Here is a 22,196-nt window from a genome sequence, read left to right as displayed (position 1 = left end):
CAGCAGTGAAGATAAGCATTTCTTGCCTTCTGTTGCTTCCAGTGTAGTTTATTATATCACAATTGTGTTTATAGTCCCATATAAATTTCTGGAGGGTGGGACTGATATAGGGCTTTACTCGTTTCTGTGTTCCCTAACCCCTTACCATGCTATTTGGCACAGAGTTGGTCTTCATAAATATTGATGAGTAAACAATAAGGAAATAATTTGTTCTCTCTGCATCTGTGCTTGCATTGCCCTAATCCAGGTCCTCTTCCTGGTAAATGTGAGCTCTTTCCTATTTCAAGTAGCTGTCCTGACTCCTTGCTCCCTTCAAATCCTTCCCTCCACAAAGACTCCAGAATGAGATGTCGAGAATGCAAATCTTACTCCTTTGCTTAAAACCATCAGTGCTTCTTGCTGCATCTGATACTTTAAAGACAAGTGTCTGTAGTAGCTGAGTCTGGCCTTTTCTGGCCACTCCTTCCCTACACTTTTTTCCTGCAGCTAGAATGGCTTGTTGTTACAGCTTACAGGAAATAATATAAAACCCTTATTATTCCGTAATCATTGCTATTTCACACCCCAGAAGCTCTGCTCCTGTGATCTGGGCATCCTCAATGAATTTGCTTCCTCTTGTCTGCAGTTTCCCCTCTTCTACTGGGTAACTAACTCAGCCTCCAGATTGGGTTCAGGAACTGCTCTGGAAGCCTCTGGGACAGCTCCCAGGCTAGGCCTGGGGCTCCTCTTCTGTGTCCCACAATACTGCCGTCTACCTGCAGTGTTTCTTATTGCCTGCCGCTGGGTCTGCTTCTCAAGTCCCAGCTCCTTGACAGCAGGCATTCTCTCTCACTCATCTTTGTAGCCCAGGTGTCCAGCACGGTGACGCTGACTGACAAGCTGCAGGCACTCAGGTTTTGTTGAAGTGAATGAATGTGAGGAGGAAAAGTATGAGCTTTTATTTAAAGAAAAGGTTTCACATAGAGGCTCTTCATGATTAATCATTTATTTTTATTTTGCTTTCCACAGATATTGGTATCAACTTGACAGATCCTGTATTCAGAGGAATTTATAGGGGGATTCAAAAGCATCAAGGTAAATGTTTTATTGAAGTAAACAGTTTCTCTATGAAGATATGCCTCAAGGAGACCTAGAAAAGCATAATACACTCTTACAACTGAAATCAGGCTTACTATGCATCTTGGATAAACTGTAAACAAAGTGAAACATCTATAAACTACACTGACAAACTGTGATAGTGAACACTTACAATGCACCTGTTATAACAATGAATCAAGCCCTTATCTGAAGAAGTTTATAATTTCAAATATGGAACTTTTCAAAAGCCAAACAGTAATTGTTTAGTCTTCAGGCAATCGAACAGAAAGGGCACATAATTTAAAAATAATGTCCAGTTGAACATCAGTATAATGTCTGGTTTTTATAAAACATTCCAGTGGGGTGACGAAGTGGGAATGTAGTTTAGGGAACGCAGTCCTCCTCCTGCCTTGCCCCTCCCCCTTTCCAGCCCAGTCCTGCTAGATCCTACACATCTGCAGTACAGGTGGGAAGAATAGTACCTCCAAGATTAATGGAAAGCTTTAGCCAACAACAAAATAGCTTCTATTTATCACATCAATTTCATTTTTAAAAAGCTTATTATGTCAGCTACATGACTAAGCAAGAAACGATGGTGACAAGTTTTTTAATTTTTCCAATAAATTAGCCTGTGTGTATTGCCTCAGAAAATTACTATATTTGTCATTATGTAAGTACAAATAGGAAAATTTGGTTTTGTGGGTCTGGATGGTATGGAATTGCACATTTCACCTCAGAAGTTAATCTCACTTGATACTAAGGGAAATATTTAAATATAGGAAATGTAGATGTCTCTTGAACAAATCTAAATGTCTCTAGATTAAGGTAAATGTTAGTTTTCCTTAATCTTACCTCAAAACTTAATTTTCCTACTTCATTTAGAAGTTTAGATGATGTTACTTACATGGTATAGTTATACTATTCACTAAAACTGAATAAATTACATTCTGCTTTCTTTGCCTCCTAGCACTTAAGAGTTCATGCTTTGTGACTGGGTGTATATGTTTGAATATGTGTGTCTATGAAATAAGTGTATAGTGATCAATATCAGTATTATTCTAGTCAGCACTAATATAGAAGATGCAAATTGACCATACCTTTGTGATGCCCACCACCCAATCAGGAGTGAGTGTGCAAATTAACCCAACTAAGATGACAGGTAAATTTGCATATACAAGCGCCCAGGGACTAGGGGCAAGATGTGTCATTGCACTGCCCCAGCCCTCCGGGCCCTGGGCATCGTGGGAAGGCGGAAAGGCAGCTCCAGGCGGAGCGGAGGCAGAAAGGCGGCTCTGGGCTGGAGCAAAGGCCATGTTGGCAGCCAGGGTAAGGAAGGCCCATTCTGCACAGATCTTCGTGCATCAGGTGTCTAGTGTATAACAGTTAGCAAAACTGACTGTCCTACTTATATATGTTCACTAAGTTGATAATTATTTGTCTAAATTAAATTTTTTAGCTATTCTAGAAGTAATAGTAATTGAATTCCAATCACATTTACTCTGATGCTTAAATATAAAATTAGGAAATAGGTTTTTATGACATAATTGTTTAAGTTTGCTACAGCCCTCTCGGAGTTAATTAATTACTATTGATCTCCCCCAAAAGCTTGTTGTTATACAATAAATTTTAGGAAAAAAGCAAAAAGTAACTGTCAGAAAATTTAAAAAATTAATCTTCCTCAATGGGGATAGTAATTATAGAAATACAACATTAACTAAAATTTTAAAATAGATGCTATATTTTGGGGGGCATTACAGGTGTACTCTAAAAAGCCATAGTAAAAATAATCTTAATGATTTCTATTTTTAAAAATCTACCAACAAGTTTGAAATTCAAAGCAAATGGTTTTAAATTATAGTCAGTAAATTCATCTTCAGTTTGAACCTCTGAATTTTGTCACTTTTGACTCTTGGCCAACAGAATAAAAATACAAAAAAATAAATAACTTCATCTAGTTTGCCTTATATGTATTCCTTTTTCTAAGATTATCATATTCTATTCTTATAGATTAAGTACTTGTTAAATAGTATTAATTTGATTTTGATTTAGTAAATATGACTTATAGATAAATGGAGTTTTATTTACCAGACCCTCTTACTTTGGGGTTCATCTTTTACAGATGACTTACAGGATGTAATAAAGAGAGCTGTCCAAATTGGTGTTAAAAAGGTAACATCTAGTTTTTATTATTGAGTTATTTAAAAAAATTAAATTTTGGGGTGGGGACATGTGTGGGGAGGGGTTTGGGATGGGAATGGGGGGATGAGGATAAATATGTGATACCTTAATAAATAAATAAAAAATTAAACAAAAAAATATTAAATTTGGTTAAAATACTGCTGAATAGAAGGGAAAACACCAGTATCACACTTGGCTTTTTTGAGTATATACTTTTAATATGTAATATTATCAAGTTAATGAAATAAAGTATGTCAGCATGTACTGTTCACGGCAGTTCAAATGACAAGCCTCGTGGGTAGTTAATTCTTCCATGTGACCAGAAATAGCAAAATCTCTTTGAAATTTTTTTCAAAGCCTGTCTGAAATACCAGGCATCTGAAGAGGTAACCTTAAATACATTTTATGACATACTTTATATTTATTGAGGTAAGCAATCATAAAAAGACATGTATCTTTTTTTTATAATATGTGAGTATACAATTTCAAGTAACTGAGGGGATATTTTCATTTTTTAGCAATAATTTGATTAGGAAAATGCCTACTATTTTAGAGAGTTCTATAGTAGTGTGGTATCAGCACACTTGGTGGCCACTGCTTCTACACTGAGTAGTTTCCATTTTAAAAAGTGACACTGCTGACTGAGTTCGGCAGTCTCCAGCTCTAAAACTTATTTGTCATAAGTAATAAGAAAGGATAAAAGTTACAACACTACCTTCTTGTGTGGTCATTTCACTTTATGAAATGCTTTTCTGCACACTTTGAAATATCAAGCTCCTAAATTTTCATGTGTCGGCCATGAATAGTCTAATCTTAACATTCTAGTCACACACACACACAGATTTAGGAACAACAGGACATCACAAACCTGGCTTCCAACCTCAACTTTATTCTTTATAGCTTTGTAACCTGGGAGCTTCATCTCTTTAGATCTGTTTTCTCATCCATACATGGAGAATCATATAGTGCCAACTTGAGTTGTTGTGAAGGTTAAATAAAATATGGAATGCAAAGCGCTTGTTATTGTGTCAGACATTACCTTTATAATGTTTGCTGGAGGCCCTAGTGCAGGAAATTCATGCATGGGTAGCTGCTGCCAGCTGCTGGCCAGGGCCTGCCTTTGTTCCACACCACCCTCTGGTGGTCAGTGCATGTCACAGCTAGTGGTCAAACTCCTGGTTGGTCGAACTCCAAGGGGACACTTTGCATGTTAGTCTTTTACACACACGCGCGCACACACACACACACACACACACACTAGAGGCCCAATGCACGATATTCGTGTACTAGGCAGGGGGTGTCCCCTCAGCCTGGCTTACACCCTCTCACAGTCTGAGACCTTTTGGGGGATGTCTGCCTGCCCGCTTAGGCCTGCTCCCTGGCTTAAATGTTCAACATAGGAGCTTTCCCTTGTGATCAGTGTGCGTCATAGCAACCAGTCGTTCTGCTGCTCAGTTGATTTGCATTATTAGGATTTTATTATATAGGCTAAATGATGGAAACCATCATTTTATCATCATCATATTGTAAACTGATAAAGAATACTATGTCTTGCCTTTCCGGCGGTGACGACCTCCCCACAACAATATGCCTCTCGCTAAGGATCTCCTCCATCCCTCTCCGGAAGAGGAGAAGAGGAAACACAAGAAGAAGCGCCTGGTGCAGAGCCCCAATTCCTACTTCATGGATGTCAAATGCCCAGGATGCTATAAAATCACCACCGTCTTTTAGCCATGCACAAACGGTAGTTTTGTGTGTTGGTTGCTCCACTGTTCTCTGTCAGCCAACAGGAGGAAAAGCAAGGCTCACAGAAGGATGCTCCTTCAGAAGGAAGCAGCACTAAAAGCACCTCAAATCAAGATGAGTGGGAAACCATCCCAATAAACACATTTTGGATAAAAAAAAAAAAGAAAAAAAAGAATACTATGTCTTATAGTCTTGCCCTAATTTTTTCATCTATTTGGGAAAGTTAGAGATAAAATAAAAAGTAGATTTGATTAGAAGCTATTTTATATAATTGAAATACTGAATGTGGACACCTGGTCTTGCATTAAATAATTAGGTAGTGTTACTAAAGCCTCGCAGTATTTTTTAATATCTTATATCCTATGTTTGAGAAGCAGTTGAGGACTTAATTATGGCTCTGCATTCCCAATGTTTATCATATTAAAAGTTTAATTTGCTATATGAAAATGATAATATATCATTTATACTTCCTCTCATTTTTAAAAAAATATATTTTTATTAATTACAGAGTGGAAGGGAGAGGGAGGGAGAAACATCGATGATGAGGTAGAATCATTGATTGGTTGCCTCCTACACACCCACATTAGAGATTGAGCCCACATGTGCCCCGACTGGAAATCAAACCAGTGCTCAACCACTGAGCTATGCTAGCTTGGCTTTCCTCTGAGCTTTGTCTTTTTTGCTCTTGAGGTGTGTTTCTGCAATGAATTCTTCATCTAAGCTCAGTGAAACTCTTGAAGTATGCTTTTAAGAATAATATGTCTTTGTACTTGACATCTTTACAAGAATGTCGCTTAAGCAGCACTGCCTCAGCAGTCACCATCAACACATACTAGTAGCTCTTTAGTGGCATTTTCCTTTAATCAAATTAGCAGAGATGGTGTTCTAAGTAGTGGCTATCTCTGTAGAAGTATGTTTCTTTGCCAAGAGCCATAAATTTCCCTACAAAGAATTCATCATTACAACAAACCCAGTGATTTTTAAGCTTTTGGTATCAGATTCCCTTCATGTTTTCTAATACTATTGTGGACCCCAAAGAGCTTTTATTTATGTGGATTTATCTGTTGTTATATACTGTATTAGAAATTAAAACTGGTAAAAACTTAAATATCGATTTATTAATTAATTTAAAAATAATGCCATTATATAACAAACTAGAGGCCCAGTGTACTATATAATTCCTGTGTGGGTAGAGTCCCTTTGGGTGGCCTGCAAGGATTGGGCTGAAACCCGCAGTCCAACGCTTCCTGCAGCTCCTATCTGCAGCTCCCACTCATCCTGGCCCCACTTGCCTGCCTCGGGCTCACGCCCGATCAGTCCTAATTGAGAGAGACTCACGCTGCCACTGCAGTGCTTGCCAGCCATGAGCCCTGCATCTGGTGCCTTTCCAAGGGAAGTGGCCTGCAGGATCAGGCTGAATCTGGCTCTCTGATATCCCCTGAGAGATCCCAGATTTTGAGAGGGCACAGGCCAGACTGAGGGACCCCACCAGTGCGTGATCGGGTCAGGGAGGGACTGCAGGAGGGCTCCAGGGCGTGTCTGGCCCATATCACTCAGTCCCAATCCGCCAGACCCCAGCAGCAAGCTAACCTACTGGTCAGAGCATCTGCCCCCTGGTAGTCAGTGCACATCATAGCGACTGGTCAACTGTCTGCCCCCTGGTGGTCAGTGCCTATCATAACGAGCAGATGAGCAGCCTTAGCACATTACACTTTTGGCTGGTCGATTGTTCTGCAGTTCACTCTATTTGCATATTACCCTTTTATTAGATAAGATAGTAAATTTTTATGAAAAACATTTTCAAAACAAATAATTTAGTAACAAGAATGGAATTGTTCTGCATTTAAAAAAAAAATATATATATATAGAGAGAGAGAGACTTTTTTACAGAGAGGAAGGGAGAGGGAAGAGTTAGAAACATTGATCAGCTGCCCTCCTACACATTCCCCACTGGGGATATTCCCACACCCAAGGTACATGCCCTTGAGCAGAATCGAACCTGAGACCTTTCAGTCCACGGTCTACGCTTTATCCACTGGACCAAGCCTACTAGGGCTGTTCTGCATTTTTTTTTACATCTCTTTAATGTCTGGCTTAATAGAAGATATCTGTGTCTGCAATCTGTCATGGTCCTACACATTCTGTATTCTCTGGAATACCTCAGTGCACACTGACAATGAGAGTGTGAAAGGAAGCAGCATCACAGTATTATGAAAATGATTTGACCTCATACATCCCCTGGGGTTCTGCGCTGACACTTGGGAGAACTGCTGAATTACTCAGCCCTCTGAAATCACTGCTTTAGATGAACAGAATTCTAAAATCGGAGGTCTTTAGTTATTCAGTCTTTTGCAATGTTTCACAATCTGATCTGTGCCTTCAAGGAACTCATGGTATAAAAGGACAGACAGACATGTGAATGCATTTCAATAGGTGGGAGTGATGAATTCTGTGTATTGTGTGTCTGCGTGGAGAGGAGTAGACGGACCACTCTACATATAGGAGATGATCCTTCAGTTGAATTTTAAAGGAATGGGAGGTGTGTGAAAGAGATAAAAGCATTCTGGAAAAAAGCAGAAATGAGGAGGTATGTTTGTGGAACAATTGCTGATACCTTGTTAAAGTGGGCTTATTTTATTTCTATTTCAGTTTATGATTACAGGTGGAAATCTACAAGACAGTAAAGATGCACTCCATTTGGCACAAACAAATGGTATCCTCATATTACTTTTTCCAAAAGCAAATATGAATTAATTTATTTTGAAGAAATCTTTCTGAGAACTGCTTCAGGTACAATACAATGGATCATGACTGTAGAAACAACAGGAGAATAGACTGATTTCAATGGAATATGATTATGATGAAAAATTCTAAGTGCCCATTGGCATAGAACTTAATAAGGATTAAGATTTCAGTTAATCAGAATTAAGGTCACCAGGTATATAATTTAACCTCAGATGTTCCTGATACAGAATTTTTGTGTATATGTTGTAATGTGTCTAAGGTGAATTGCTTATTTGCTCTTTTTTAACCTAAGCTGTGAAAAATAATTTATTAAATATTATGCAGACCAGACACTGTAAGGCCCAGGAATGCAAGTAATACTACACTACATAATCCATCCTGTATTTTATGTTCATATATTCTGCAGTTATTTAAAATCTATAAAATTTTGGAATTGGTTCCTAAAGAAATCCTAATTATGTAAAACTAGAGGCCCAGTGCACAAAATTCATGCACGGGGGAGGGTGGGTGTGGGTGTCCCTCAGCCTAGCCTGCACCCTCTCCAATCTGGGACACCTTGAGGGATGCCCGACTGCCTGTTTAGGTCTGATCCCCGTGGATCAAGCCTAAACGGGCAGTCAGGCATCCCTCTCACAATCCAGGATTGCTGGTTCCCAACTGCTCACCTGCCTGCCTTCCTGCTTGCCCCAGACCACTTCTGCCTGCCAGCCTGATCACCCCCTAACCATTCCACTGCCAGCCTGATTGATGCATAACTGCTCCCCTGCTGGCCTGATTGCCCTTAACTGCTCTCCCCTGCCGGCCTGGTCACCCCTAACTGCCCTCCCCTGCAGACCTGGCACGACCCCCTCCCTTCCCCCCCCTCCAACTGCTTTTACCTGCAGGCCCGGTTGCCCCCAACTTCTCTCCTCTGTCGGCCTGGTCTCCCCTAACTGCCATCCCCTGTAGGTTTGATCACCCACAACTGCCCTCTCCTGCTGGCCATCTTGTGGCCATCTTGTGTCCACATGGGGACAGTCATCTTGTGTGTTGGAGTAATGGTCAATTTGCATATTACTCTTATTAGCTAGGATACCGCCTTTATCTGGCATTCATTTACTTGAAAATTCATTACTTTTTTTGGGGGGTGAGGTTTGCTTTATCTACTGGACACTGAAAAATTAGGCATTCTATGTTATTTTTCAAAATAACTGACTTATTAAAAGCTATTGTTAATGGAAATCGCTTCAGGATCCACTTCTACTTTTTCATAGTGATTAAGGTCATAAAAGTAGTCATCTTGCCAGAGCTTTTAGGTGATGAGAATATTGTCTTCCATACTTTTTATCTCCAAACAGATATTTAAAAAAAAAAGTATTTTATTGATATTTTACAGAGAGGGAGAGAGATAGAGGGCTAGAAATGTCAATGAGAGAAAAACATCAACCAGCTGCCTCTTTGCACACCCCCTACCAGGGATGTGCCCGCAACCAATGTACATGCCCTTGACTGGAATCGAACCTGGGACCTTCCAGTCTGTAGACCGACACTCTACCACTGAGCCAAACCGGTTTCGGCAAACAGATATATTTTAAAAAGTTCTCAGATCTCCAGTGATAGCCCTCTCTACTCCTCTCTGTCTACCTGTGTTCTCACCACTTTCAAAGCTCTGCCTCCCTTTTTATGTAAACATCTGCATCAGTCCCAGGAAGGCTCCACTTTCCCATGGGCTCAGCTGCACCGTAAGCCACTCAAAAACCCTTTGGCTTCATCTTTGTATTCTATATAGTTAGAGCTGTCAAAAAGTATGGCCTCCAGATAAGTGAGCTTTACTTTTATGTATTGACAGTTAATTCTATAGTAAATTGTTTCATTTTCCATTCTTCGGGTCTCAGTATATTCCAGGCTTTGCTTCTGTTGTTAATCCTCACCTGAGGATATTTTTCCATTAATTTTTAGGGAGAGTGGAAAAGAGAGGGAAAGACAGAAACATTGATGTGAGAAAAATACATCGATTGGTTGCCTCCTCGTGAGCCGATCAGGGCCTGGACTGGGGAGGAGCCTGCAACCAGGGTATGTGCCCTTGACCAGAATTGAACCCAGGACCCTTTGGTCTGCAGGCCAGTGCTCTATCCATTGAGCCATACTGGCTAGGGCTATGCTTTGGGAAGAGTTGCATTATTTTTATCAATATGTTAAGGCAATTTTCATCTTAAGGTATTCCAAAAAGTTTTATATGATTAATGCAAATCTGATAGTTTGAATAGTTTTTGGCTATTAAAAATTAACCAGTTGAAATTTATAGTCTCATTTATGCATATTAAATATTTTGAAAATAATCCTAGGACATTATTTTGTGCTAGATATGTTTTTCAGTACAGTTGGATGTCATCCCACAAGATGTGATGAATTTGAAAAAAATAACCCCGATATTTACTTAATGGAGTTGCTAAATCTTGCTGAAAACAACAAGGGAAAAGTTGTAGCAATAGGGGAATGTGGACTTGGTAAGTGCCACCCAGCTCTGTGAGTGACCTTGAAAATATATTCTGTATGAGTCATGAGTAATTATTCTTTTTTGTCTTGAAGATTTTGACCGACTACAGTTTTGTCCCAAAGATACTCAGCTCAAGTAAGGAAATTTGTTGACTTTAGAAATTATTGTAAAAATCTTAATTTTTTAAATAGCTTTTAATCATTCTGAATATGTATCTTTTAAGCATTAGGGTCTCTTTTTCTCCATTGTATATCAATAGTTAAATGAAACAAATGTCATGCATACTTGCATGTAATTCCTAAAGGATCGAAGGTTAGATCCCTGATTGATTAGCCATCTAATCTGATTTTAATGGTAGAAATAAGTGATGAGTTTTATATAGAGGAGACTTTGTATTGCTTTTAGTTGACTTAATGCATTCATACGTGAACCATTCCAATGAAATGAACCATATTGGTGGGGGATAGGATTTAAGAGAAAGGATATGAAAAAGAGGACCAAAGCCAGAAAATTTATTTTCCTCTTGCTGGGCATTGGATAGTGTCTCTTTGGAGCAGGGGAATCTTTAACCTCAGTTGAGTGGTGCCTTCTTATTAAACAACAAAGCTTACAAGCCCTGGGGACTTCCTATACCCGTTGCCTATAGCTTTTAGTTGGAGCTCCTGTCATACTAGTGGGTAGTGTTATAGGCTGAACAGAAAATTTAGGTCATAGGCTTAATTGAAGATGTGCATTTTGTTGAATTTCAAAAACAATGTCTTGTCTAGATGGTAAAATATTAGAATGAGCTTCTAAAGAAGGTTAATTTAGTTATTCTACCATTCAGCAAATGTTTAGAGAGTTATATATGCCAGAAACTGCTAGGAACTCAATAGTAAAAATGTGAATAAAGTATAATATCTGTCCCTTCGGCCATTTAAGAATAAACAACTCTTTACTTAGTTACTTACATATGAGCAAGGAATCTGGATCAAATTCTTTAAGATACCGTCTAGCTCTATCATAATATTTTTTCTCATAATACTTAACGATTTTGTCATATGATCTTGATTAAGCCAATGGCTTGAAGGGAATTTTCAAGTTATGCCAAAAGTATACTGTACTTTCTCCCCCTTCCTTTCCTGCCACAAACAGCCCCATATGTCCAGCCCAGTTGAAAATGCCTGTAGCAAGAATCCAATTGAGTAGCGATTCTGTCACACCCTAAACTTCAAGCTCCAGAATTCCGGGAGCATGAAGGTTCATAACCAACTGACATAGGATGGATTACATTAATGCTATGCAAAGTCTTTCTTTCAGTTCTCTAATCTTTGAAACTGTGTCAGAACTGTTTAGTTAGTGACATAATTATTTGCTGTGTTTCTCAAGGATGCTCATGTGATTACCCCCACAAGATCACTAAATCCCTTTCTCTCTCTTAAATATTATGTAGGTCAGCTCTCACTTAATCCTAAATTTACGTATTCACATTTAATTAGAAAAAAATTTGTAGTGGTTTCTTAAGCCCACAGATCATAATTCATTCACATTTGTGTCTGTTTTCAGCCAAGATAAGCCTCCATGAGGCAAAGACTGGTGTGTGAGAAGAGTAAGGCTTTAGAACTATTCGGAACTGTGAATTGCATGTGCTCTTTGAATGAAAGAAGTAGCAATTCTAATGTTCAGAAGCTGTCAGAGAGGAATGAGTGGAGCATATGCTAAGTGTAAAGAGACAAGTTCTGTTTTCTTACCTGAGCAGCTATTTTCTGGGACTGCTATGTATGTCCGAGGAGTCCACCATTTGGCTACATAATTTTTTGTACTGAAAGAACTCAACTTTTTGTGGCTTTTATCCCACATTTAAAGTAACTAGAGCACTAAAATGCCTAACGGAAGATTTTCCTCCAGACCCCAAAGGAAATGTGAAAAAATTACCCTTCAGTGGTTAAGTTTGTTATGTCATTGGTGCTTCTAGCCCCAATAGCACCACTAGACAACAAACAGCCACATGGAAACATTTTTGGAAGTAAAACTTCATTTTTATATGACACGTTCTGTGGTGAGTGGAGGTAATTTAAGAACTATTTCCAAGCTGAGCATTAGATTCGGTAAGTCTCCAGCCTGGTCATGTGGCTTAGACATAGAGTTGTGCTGAGAATATTTTCAGTTTAGAGGGGAGAACACAGAGAGTGAAGAGTACTGCCTGCTGTGCATAGCCAGAAGCCACACCAAAGTGAAGTTCACATGATGACTGGAGCACACTCACTTGCTGGCATTTGAATTAATTTAGAGTTTATGGAAATAATGACTAGTAGTAATGATTTAAGTCTTTTTCCCCTCTTCTGTTACCTGCACTGTGAAATTTCAGCACTTTAAAAATAAAAATATTTTTACTTACAGCAGAATTTTAAAAAGTGGTTTAAAAACCTAATCATTGGGTAATAAAGACATAGATCACCGATTTTAGGATGACTGTCTTTTAAAAGTATATTTTTGTTGTTTTGAAATTGAGCATTTCCGTAGGTAGAGGGATAAAATAGCTGCTCTGCACCCCGGAGACAAGATATAGGAAAATATTACCGAAGAGATTTAAGTTAAACACAGAGAGATCGTTCCCCAAGAAGAGCTAAGCCCCTTAGAAAATAGTAAGACACCTATTGTCTGTAACTCCTGGTTTCACTTCAAGCTACTTGACCATGAAGGAAAATGAGAGGGAACTGTGCTAACATGAGGGAAGAAAAACACTCCCTCACCCACCACCCCATTATATCCTCTGGATATTACACTGGGACCAGGAGAGGCTTCTTTGATACGCCATGGCTTGGTTTGGGCTGGGACTTGGAATTGGAGCACTGAAGTTCTGGTCCCAGGTTTGCCATGTTGTGTGTAATGATCTTGAACAAGGTCCCACCCACCTCTGACACCAATACTTGTGCTGTGCTAGATGAGATAATTTTATGTGGCACTTGGAAAACCTTTCTATAAAATATTGAGATGCTTATATATTTTCATTTTTCTGAAAAATGTAGTATTTTAGTTTTTGTGCTCTGTAACAGCTCCTTGTAGTTAGTTTATAAGGGAATCCTTTTGGTACAGTGGCAGTAATTATACTGCAGCACATAGAGAATACTGAGTGTATAAATAAAGCTCTGCCTGCCTTCTCACTGGAGTCAACCGACTCCTGCTGATGGTGCTCAGCCAGCTCTCAGAGCAAGGGCCCAGTTGTGTATTTTCCACGACCGAACACATTCTGCAGGGCAAGGGTCCCACACAGATTATAGGATGGTGTCTGCTTCATTTGCTGAGATTTGGTTGGACAGCTAGTTAACAGTAATTATTTAGGGAAATACCGTACACCTCTAAATTTAAACTCTATAGCTCTTTATTTCCGGTGATCAATAGTAAAGCACTACTTAATTAGGGTAAATTTCTGAAAGTTTTATAATCCCAGAAAATGAAGTACCCCTTTCCAGAAGATGGGTGTTGTGAAAGCCTTTGGCTAAGTCTGGCATATTTTAAATTTAGTATCTTTGCCCTAAATTTCTAGGAAAATTCCTTTAAGATCATTAACAATTATTTTTCTTGTGCTAAAATAAAATTTTTAACAAAAACTTTTGATTATGCAGATATTTTGAAAAACAGTTTGAACTTTCAGATCAGACAAAACTACCCATGTTTCTTCATTGCCGAAACTCACATGCTGAATTTTTGGGTGAGTTAAAGCTATAATATTTAGAATTTAACTTTTGCAGAAATCTAGCTATTTGCTAAAAGTTTTCTGTTTTTAATTCACAGACATAATGAAAAGAAATAGAGATCGGTGTGTAGGGGGAGTAGTAAGTATAAGAGTTGTTTTTACTAGATGCTGCAAAAAAGCTTCTTGGTTAAGATTGATCTCTAAATTCAGATGTCAGTTATAAACTTACTAAGATTCCTCTCTCATTTTCTGAAGGACATGTAAATTTACTTTCTTCAAAGTACAAAAATGAGTATAGAAAAGCCCTAATTGTACTCATTTTAACAATGATATTTTTCTCTGCCTTTCTGCCTTTTCTATTTTGAGCAAAATAAATTTTAATAATACTTAAAAATAACATTCACTTAGGTTTGCCTTCTTAATTTCTTGTCAGCTGTATTCACTATTATCACTCTGACTTACTCATTCTCCTTTCTGTAACTTTCTTCTATTCTAAGTACTTCTTTATGGTCCTTTTAGCCAGTAATCTTGAGACATTTTCCCAAAATATTATCTACCCACCACTTAACACGAGTATCCATGTGATTTTTAATCTTTTGGGGATCATGGACTCCGTTGAAAATCTGCCTCAGAAAAATGTTGAGATATGGACATTTTCTTACATAACAGGAGGAGAGACTCGCTGGGCTCCAATAAAAAAAAAACACCTGTTATCTAGGCAGAGGAAATAGCACTTTGCACTAATTGTATGCCTATGTTGCACTGCTTTGACAATTTCGTATTTATGCTCAAACTCTTGACCTCGTATTTTATGCATACTAGTGATATGCATGCTTTTTGCATTGCTGTGGTATTAAACATTGCAGTGCACATTTTTATTTGTAATTTACCTGCTCTGTAATATATCCGTTAGGAACAGTACGTGGAAGTTGAGAGACACTTTCTTTAATGCTTTTGGTATTACTGGTGGCACTTAAACCTTCAGGCTCTACCTCTCAGCCCATTTACTTTATTTCTAAATATTATAAGAATTTACTTGGATGATTCTATAATAGTTTTAAAAAAAGTAACAGCAAATCCAACTTAACTTTTATTTAAAAATTTCAAATAAAGAATAATTCTCTGAAATGGTTTATATGGAGTTACGTTTAAAACTATTTGGAACTGTCGGAGGCTGTGTCTTCCAGTCAGAGGAAAATGCTGAGGATAAAAATACACCCTTTGGGGCCTCTGTGTCATAGTTCTGTTGTTCAGAAACTTGTTACCTAGTGTATTCTGACTCGAAGCTCAGTATCAATTTGATATCATTGGCTAAGTGTATTTAAAGGAGTGTTGTTACTGGTTTTAATTACATAAATACTATGAAAATTATACCTTAACTCCTATATCTTTGAAGGAGAAAAAACTTTTTTTTTTTTTTGCCTTTTGAGCTAATATTGACTTTTAGCAACATTCTTACCTCTGTCTTAAAACTCGCCTCTTAAAAGGAATTTCTAACTGAAAATTGAACGTTTAAAAATATTTAATAGTTTTATAGTATTTTATAGCATTTCTAATTTTTCCCCTCATGCTTTTGCCAAAGAATGTGGTCCCCTAGTCCGATCCTCCTTCCTGGAGATGCATGCTGTAATGTACACATGCCCTAATGCCAGTGAAGACAGCCACAGGGACCACAAAGGCAGAAATGTACTTCCTTCTCTCATAACGGGTTACAATTGAAAATAAAAATTGTAGAGGCCACATTTGAAATCTTGTGGTTCAAAATCTTTAATGCACCTATATTTTTGCTTAGAAAATCTTATTAATCTTGTTTAGAATTTTAAAGGAAGAATGATTAATTATAATAGAATTATGTCTATGTTTTTAGGTGCATTCATTTGATGGTACCAAGGAAACAGCAGCTGCTTTGGTTGACCTGGATCTCTACATAGGATTTAATGGTTGGTAGGTTCTGTTTTGTTTTTTAACATATTACGCAGATTCCTTATTGTTACACAGAATTGCTGATACGAATTTTTTAATTTAGTTTGTATTTTGCATTGACCTTGGCCTGAAAATTTCAGTAGTTATGTAGAAAATTAAATAGTATTATTACAAGTTAAAGCTGGAACATTAAAAACTGCTACCATGTATTCCAATAATGGAAAATAATTTTGAGCTCAGCAGCTAGTTTTCTGTAGCAGTGCAGTTTATTTTTAGGTTATTTTGTCGCTTTAAAACATACCTGTTACTCATTGTGTGTGTGTGTGATGACTGACAATGGGGGAAAGGTTGTACTATGACATAATTATATCTATGTAAGTCAATTAACTGGGGCTTAAAGAAGTTAAAAAACAGGTATAAAGTAACTTTATATATTTATAAAAAACAGGTATAAAGTAACTTTATATATTTATAAAAAACAGGTATAAAGTGTGAGGACCCGTGTCTTCTGGCTCTTCACTCAGTGACTTTCTGCTGTTATGCCAAACTAAACCTCACACCCAGTACAGGCTCATTTCTTCCACACTTGGTGAGCCTCCACCAGTGTCTTTTTATAGGATGTCAGTGTAGGTCATTAAATAAATTGCAAAATAGTATAAGATTACTTTCCGTCATTAGTGTTTAATTTCCTTATAATTATTTTTCTGATTTTTTTACTACAATCTTAGGAAATAGAATCATGAAATTTACCTGTTTGCTATGGAGTTCTGACTTAAATGTTCTAGTATTTTAAGTTATGTGGTTATTACTATTCGAAGGACTATATGCCTATGGAAGCAAAAGTCTAGTAGTACTAAGAGGCTTTAAACAAACTAGTGTGTCATTTTTCCAGAGGCAATCACATCACTATTTTTGTCATCTTCTAATTAATATGCATTGTTATTCATTCATTCCCTTTACCTGTTCTCATGAAGGTATTTGAGAATTTAAGTCCATATTCCATACTGTTCCCCCACCTACATTACCTTCCATAGTCCCCTTATTCAGGATTTTTGGTTATACGCATAGTGTTTTAATTATATCTGTATATTGTTGACTGCTAAACCATGTGGTGTACCGCCTTTTTCTTTTTTTTCTTTTTCCTTTTTTTTTTAAATTTTCCTGGAGTATCTTTCCTCATATTTTTGTTTACTTGGCTTTCTTCAAAACTAAGCTTCTTATGCTTTGCAACATCTCTAAAAAGCCTTTGTTTTTTCACTACAAGGAAACCTGCCTAGATGATTGTTCCATTCCTTCCAGACCATTCCACCTTGCTGCTTGTTGGATTAGCATTTCTTCTGTGACAGGACTAATTTTAGATCTCATGTATTCGTTTTGTGTTGATGGAATACATTTGAAAGTGGATTTATTCTACTTTTCCTTCTTGAAAGTGGATTAAAAAAAACACTGAACACTTCCATTTGATATTTTTTCTGCAGCATCTTCTCAACTCTCTGAAGAATTAGTTTTTTAAAGTTATTTTATGTTTGCCAAAAAATGCTCCGAATTCCTTTTCCCCCTTCTGTTGTTTTAATCTCTATCATAATGGAGGCTTTCTTCAAATGTCAGGCTATTCTTCCCAGTATACTGTAAAAGTTAAAGAAAAAAGGCTGACTGGAAGCTCATTGGTGAGATAGCCTATCAATTGGCAGCCGGTCAGGTGGCCAGCTGACATTCTCAGCAAGGATTCCTAAATGTCAGCTTGTTGAGCTCTTCCAGTTGGTCCAGGGTCTCCAGAGAGGATCCTCTGCTCCCTGCTGGAGTAGTGGAGTGGAGAGTCATAAACCTGCCTGTTCTGAAGCTGGGAAGGGTTGGTTGGAGTGAGGATTTCAGTCTCCATTTTCAGTCCATGCATGCCCTGCACTCCTCTGTGCTTGCTCTCCAGTCTGGAATCTGATTTAAATTCTTGAGACTGTACACATCTCTCCCCCTCCTACCTCCTTCTCCCGGGGTGGGGGCAAAAGTAATAATCTCTGCACTAGTTCATGGGAAAGTAATCTGGGAGTCCCATCTTCTCTTTACCCTGACTTTTCCAACAATCCCCCCTTTGTCTCCTGCCTTATCCTGGTTCTTCCAGTTCTTAGAACTTTCTTGGGTGAATTAGTTTGTCTTCAGTATTTCTCTCTATAGGCATATAGCACTTAAGTTGCCTAGCAGGTAAATATAGGTTATTTATCATTTCTCCATCAACTATGTATTTTGATTAGGTGTTAGAAATGCTTCCTAGTTTCATTTAAAAAATTGCTGTTTTTGCCGAAACTGGTTTGGCTCAATGGATAGAGCGTCGGCCTGCGGACTGAAAGGTCACAGTTTCGATTCCAGTCAAGGGCATGTACCTTGGTTGCGGGCACATCCCCAGTGGGGGGTGTGCAAGAGGCAGCTGATCGATGTCTCACTCTCATCGATGTTTCTAACTCTCTATCCCTCTCTCTCTCCCTCTCTGTGAAAAATCAATAAAATATATATATATTTTTAAAAATGCTGTTTTTTTTCCTTTTGTTATTTTGGGATGGCTTTCCAGAGACCAGGGGTAGAAGGCTTTTATTCTACCCATTTGAATTAGAAGTCTGTTTCAAATATTTCTAAACTATCTCGTTTGTAAAGACTTAAGCGTTTTTCCTCCCTATGTTAACTGAATTAATCATTTAGTCAGTCTGTATTTCTTGTCTTGTTTTGAAATTTAATTATTTTAGTCTTAATCTGAGCTTCTGCAGTATGGTAATTTATACTATCTATAACAAAGTTTGGTTTATAATGATTAAATTATATGCACCTCCCTACCTCCCCGAAAATGGGCCGGTTTTAAACTTGACCACATCTGTTGTTCTTCCTTAGACGCCATCATCCATCCTCCTCCCCAGGCCTTCTCCCTCACTAGATTGTCTACCCATGGGCTATGCGTATAAGTTCATTAGTTAATCTCTTCCTCATTTCTCTGTTTTGATCAATTTTTACAAACATGGAGAACATGTTGGGAAAGTCTTAAGTCAGACATGATTTCATAAGATCAAAATATGCAAATTGTTAATTTGATGACAAGTTTTAAATTTAGTATCCAAACGGTGGGAGCAGAAAATTTAATTTTCCTTCTACCCTTTAAGTTATTCTGCCTGGATTCTAAATCAAATTAACATGAGATTAATAAGAGAAAATATTCAAACTTATTATGTAGGTATATATGGGAGTTCCTTGAGAATGAGGACAGAGGAAGCTGATACAGCCATCTTGAGCTAAGAAGAAGGGAGGAGCAGCTCACATGGAGAGGAAAAGCAAATGTTTGGTAAACAAATATTTGCTGGGCCTTGGGCCTTCTTTAACAATGGGACAGACAGGACTTTGGTCAGATGGGCCTTGCTGATAGGTTCCTATGTTATACTTAGTTCATATCAAACTTGTTATGATGATAGCTCCCTCACTGGAGCAGATCCTCTTTCTAAATTCTCTTAGGCAGTTAGGGAGAAACATCAAAGGTTTTTCCTTAAAAATAACCAGCTTCAAATAATACCGCAGAGGCATATTTGCAGTGGCAAACTCTGCTTCCCCTCAATACTGAGCATGTGAACATATTTTAGAAAATATTTACATTGACCAAGTACTAAGATGGCTGAAAATTGTTTTCTTCTAGAGAACACTAATTAAAAGGCTGGTACTTATGGTAAACTAGACAAACATTTCAATCCCACCCTCCTAAATCCTATTAAAATAAAATTATATTAAAAAAGGGAAACCTATAAAAACAAAAGTGAGTTTTGCTAATGTAGATTTCTGGAAAACAGTTGAAAGAGAAAGCTTAGACAAATCACTCTAAGTTATGTCAATTTCTCAAAAAAGTGAAATATTTAAAAAAAATTGTTTTACTTATTCATAGGAAGTTACTGTATCCTCCCCAAAGGCAGGATCTGGTTGGAATAGATCTTACTCTGGATTTAATAAGACTAGTTAAGTGACAAGGAGAAAATTCTGATATTTCCTAAATTGAATCACAAAAGACCAGAAGGTTGAAGGAAGAACAGGAAGGGGTTAATCACTAAACAACTGCAAAGCCAGATAACAAGACTGCTCACATTCCTGTGCCTTGTGGCTATTTCCATGATTATCTAAAACAGAGAGACTAGCCAGGTGCCATCCACTTGAACTTGCCATCTATTGCCTACAGCCAGTCCCAGAACAGGCACCTTCCTGGAAGACCTGAGCCTATCCCAGAGCTGACTGTGATTCACCTCCTCCCAACCCTTATCTACATACACTAAATTCTTTCAGAACTACTCGGATCCCAAGAGGTATAATGCTCAACTCTAGGATGGCTGACAAGTTGCCTTTTCCATCTGGCATATTACTGGTTGTTTAAACTTCATACCCCAGGACTTGGTGTCTTTTTCTTTTAAAGTATATTTTATTGATTTTTTACAGAGGAAGAGAGAGGGGTAGAGAGTTAGAAACATCGATGAGAGGGAATCATCCATCAGCTGCCTCTTACACACCCCTTACTGGGGATGTGCCCACAACCAACGTATATGCCCTTGACTGGAATCAAACCCGGGACCTTTCAGTCCCCAGACCGACGCTCTATCCACTGAGCCAAACTGGTTTCAGCGGTGTCTTTTTCTTGCTGGCAATGCCCTACTAATCCTTTACAAAAACTTTAGCCCGATGTGCAGATACAATGGTATAATGCCTGTGTAACCAACCAAAGTTTGTTTTGGGATTTTGAGTTAGTTTTGTGATCTGTTTAGATACGTTTATAGTGTGAAAAAGTCATTAAATGCACTTTTATAAATTAATATCTTTTAAGCTCACTGAAAACTGAGGCTAATTTGGAAGTTTTGAAGTCAATACCTAGTGAAAAATTAATGATTGAGACTGGTAAGTTTGTTTTTTAGAACTTTTTCATATTAACCTATTCCAAAAAAAGAACTAAAGAAAATTAACAAATGTTTTGTTTTAAAACAATACACACAGCCTTAACAGTTACACTTTTATCAATTGATGGAAAAGTGTTTATGCAAGTGATTTTTTCAATTTTTTCAATTTTAGAACTTAAAAGGGGATGATGGTAACTAGGGTGGTAGTTATGAATATTTTATTAAACAAGAAATCTTTAGCTCAGGGTTTAAAAAACTATTCATAACTTTTTATACAGTGTCTTCTTTGCAATGGCTTAATTCTACAATACTTTTTAAGTGCAGAAATTAAGCTATTACAATTTTTTATTTAAGGAAATAGGTTATTGAATAACCCCAGTATTCAAAGGTACTGTTTTATATTCAGTTGAGGCAATACAGAAATTTGTTTAACCTAAATGTTTTCACGTTACAGTTGTATTTCTCTTAGCTTTAGATCTTTTTTAAAAGCATACATCAACAATAAGGGGGGGTGGGTTCTTATAAAAACATTTAAGAATTTGTACAGTTTAAGATTTTTGTCTTGTGTGTTTCTTAGAACTTTTCTGTTGCTTTTGGCCATGTTTGAAGCTTATCTTTTAGAGGTTATATATTAGTTTGGTAATGTTCATTTCAAAAAAATAATTCAAAATTTGAACTTCTGAAGAGACTTCTATTCACTAATTCTAGATGCACCTTGGTGTGGAGTCAAAAGTACACATGCTGGTTCAAAATATGTAAAAACGTCATTTCCTACCAAAAAGAAATGGGAAAATGGGCACTGTTTGAAAGACAGAAATGAACCTTGCCATATAATGTAAGTATTTTGTTTCCATGGCCTTCAAAACTATTAAACCCACCAAATGCCACTTAACAAAATGAACTCAAGGAACATAAAGTTGGGTGAAGTCCAAATTAAGTTCAGATCAAATACAACCATTTTAATGCAGTTTTTAGGAATTTGCACTTGACTTGCTCTATTTCAGCTCCTCTTTTCATATCCTCTCTACCCTAGTGGTTTTATTGCTGTAGTGAGAACTTCATGTGATTTTGGTCACTTGTCATTTTGTAGAGAGGAAAAGATCTTAATGCTTTCCATATATAGAAACACTTTACCTGGTTTAAGTTCTCTTACCTGGTTTAAGTTCTCTTCTCATGCAGCTTCCTGTTGATGGTTATAAAAATGCAATCTTAGACCTTTTTAATGGTATCTGTATTTAACAACCTGAATAAATCTAAGAAATAACATATGAGAATTTCCTTTTTCCAAACATAAAGAGGGGTAGAACTTCATAGATTTTTACTTCCTTAACAATGTTTTTTATTATAATGTATAGGCACATGTGAAAAAGATGGGCTGTATTGCTCATCTAACTATCAAAGAGCTAGAGATGATATTTTAACTTACAAGAAAAGTTTGTTATATCATTTTAATGGTGACATCATCTGATTTCTT

At 37.4% G+C, this 22,196-nt stretch overlaps 2 protein-coding genes and 2 long non-coding RNA genes across 13 annotated transcripts in view; 3 read left to right on the top strand and 1 right to left on the bottom strand.

Moving 5' to 3' along the window:
• TATDN1 (TatD DNase domain containing 1) overlaps positions 1-22,196 on the top strand; it is a 33,847-nt gene that overhangs the window by 9,036 nt on the left and 2,615 nt on the right. For 3 of the 10 annotated variants that reach the window (XM_036437240.2, XM_036437244.2, XM_045581510.1), the window contains exons 2-11: positions 1,009-1,074; positions 3,197-3,246; positions 7,651-7,714; positions 10,089-10,232; positions 10,315-10,357; positions 13,828-13,913; positions 13,997-14,037; positions 15,766-15,842; positions 20,653-20,723; positions 21,431-21,557. In XM_036437240.2, coding sequence (XP_036293133.1) covers positions 1,009-1,074; positions 3,197-3,246; positions 7,651-7,714; positions 10,089-10,232; positions 10,315-10,357; positions 13,828-13,913; positions 13,997-14,037; positions 15,766-15,842; positions 20,653-20,723; positions 21,431-21,557 — 769 coding nt within the window. Of the gene's footprint in view, positions 1-1,008; positions 1,075-3,196; positions 3,247-7,346; positions 7,417-7,650; positions 7,792-10,088; positions 10,233-10,314; positions 10,358-13,827; positions 13,914-13,996; positions 14,038-15,765; positions 15,843-20,652; positions 20,724-21,430; positions 21,558-22,077; positions 22,150-22,196 lie in introns of those variants that run through there. The other 7 variants (XM_036437242.2, XM_045581511.1, XM_036437247.2 and 4 more) reach the window with 7 other exon arrangements.
• LOC123652317 lies at positions 924-22,188 on the bottom strand. The gene is made up of 3 exons (XR_006741593.1): positions 22,054-22,188; positions 3,024-3,028; positions 924-1,924 (listed from the first exon to the last, which is right to left on the bottom strand). It is a non-coding gene; the product is annotated as an uncharacterized LOC123652317 (long non-coding RNA).
• LOC118718411 (40S ribosomal protein S27-like) lies at positions 4,789-5,164 on the top strand. Its single transcript, XM_036437255.2, is given in 2 exon segments — positions 4,789-4,980; positions 4,982-5,164. Coding segments are annotated over 2 exon segments (255 nt in total). The 5' UTR covers positions 4,789-4,842; the 3' UTR covers positions 5,099-5,164.
• Positions 8,717-9,567, top strand: LOC118718414. Its single transcript, XR_004987801.2, has 2 exons — positions 8,717-9,099; positions 9,325-9,567. It is a non-coding gene; the product is annotated as an uncharacterized LOC118718414 (long non-coding RNA).

The sequence above is a fragment of the Pipistrellus kuhlii genome, unplaced genomic scaffold, assembly GCF_014108245.1.
Source record: "Pipistrellus kuhlii isolate mPipKuh1 unplaced genomic scaffold, mPipKuh1.p scaffold_m20_p_14, whole genome shotgun sequence".
NCBI classification, from domain to species: Eukaryota; Metazoa; Chordata; class Mammalia; order Chiroptera; family Vespertilionidae; genus Pipistrellus; species Pipistrellus kuhlii.
This window is presented reverse-complemented; position numbering and strand designations above follow the sequence as displayed.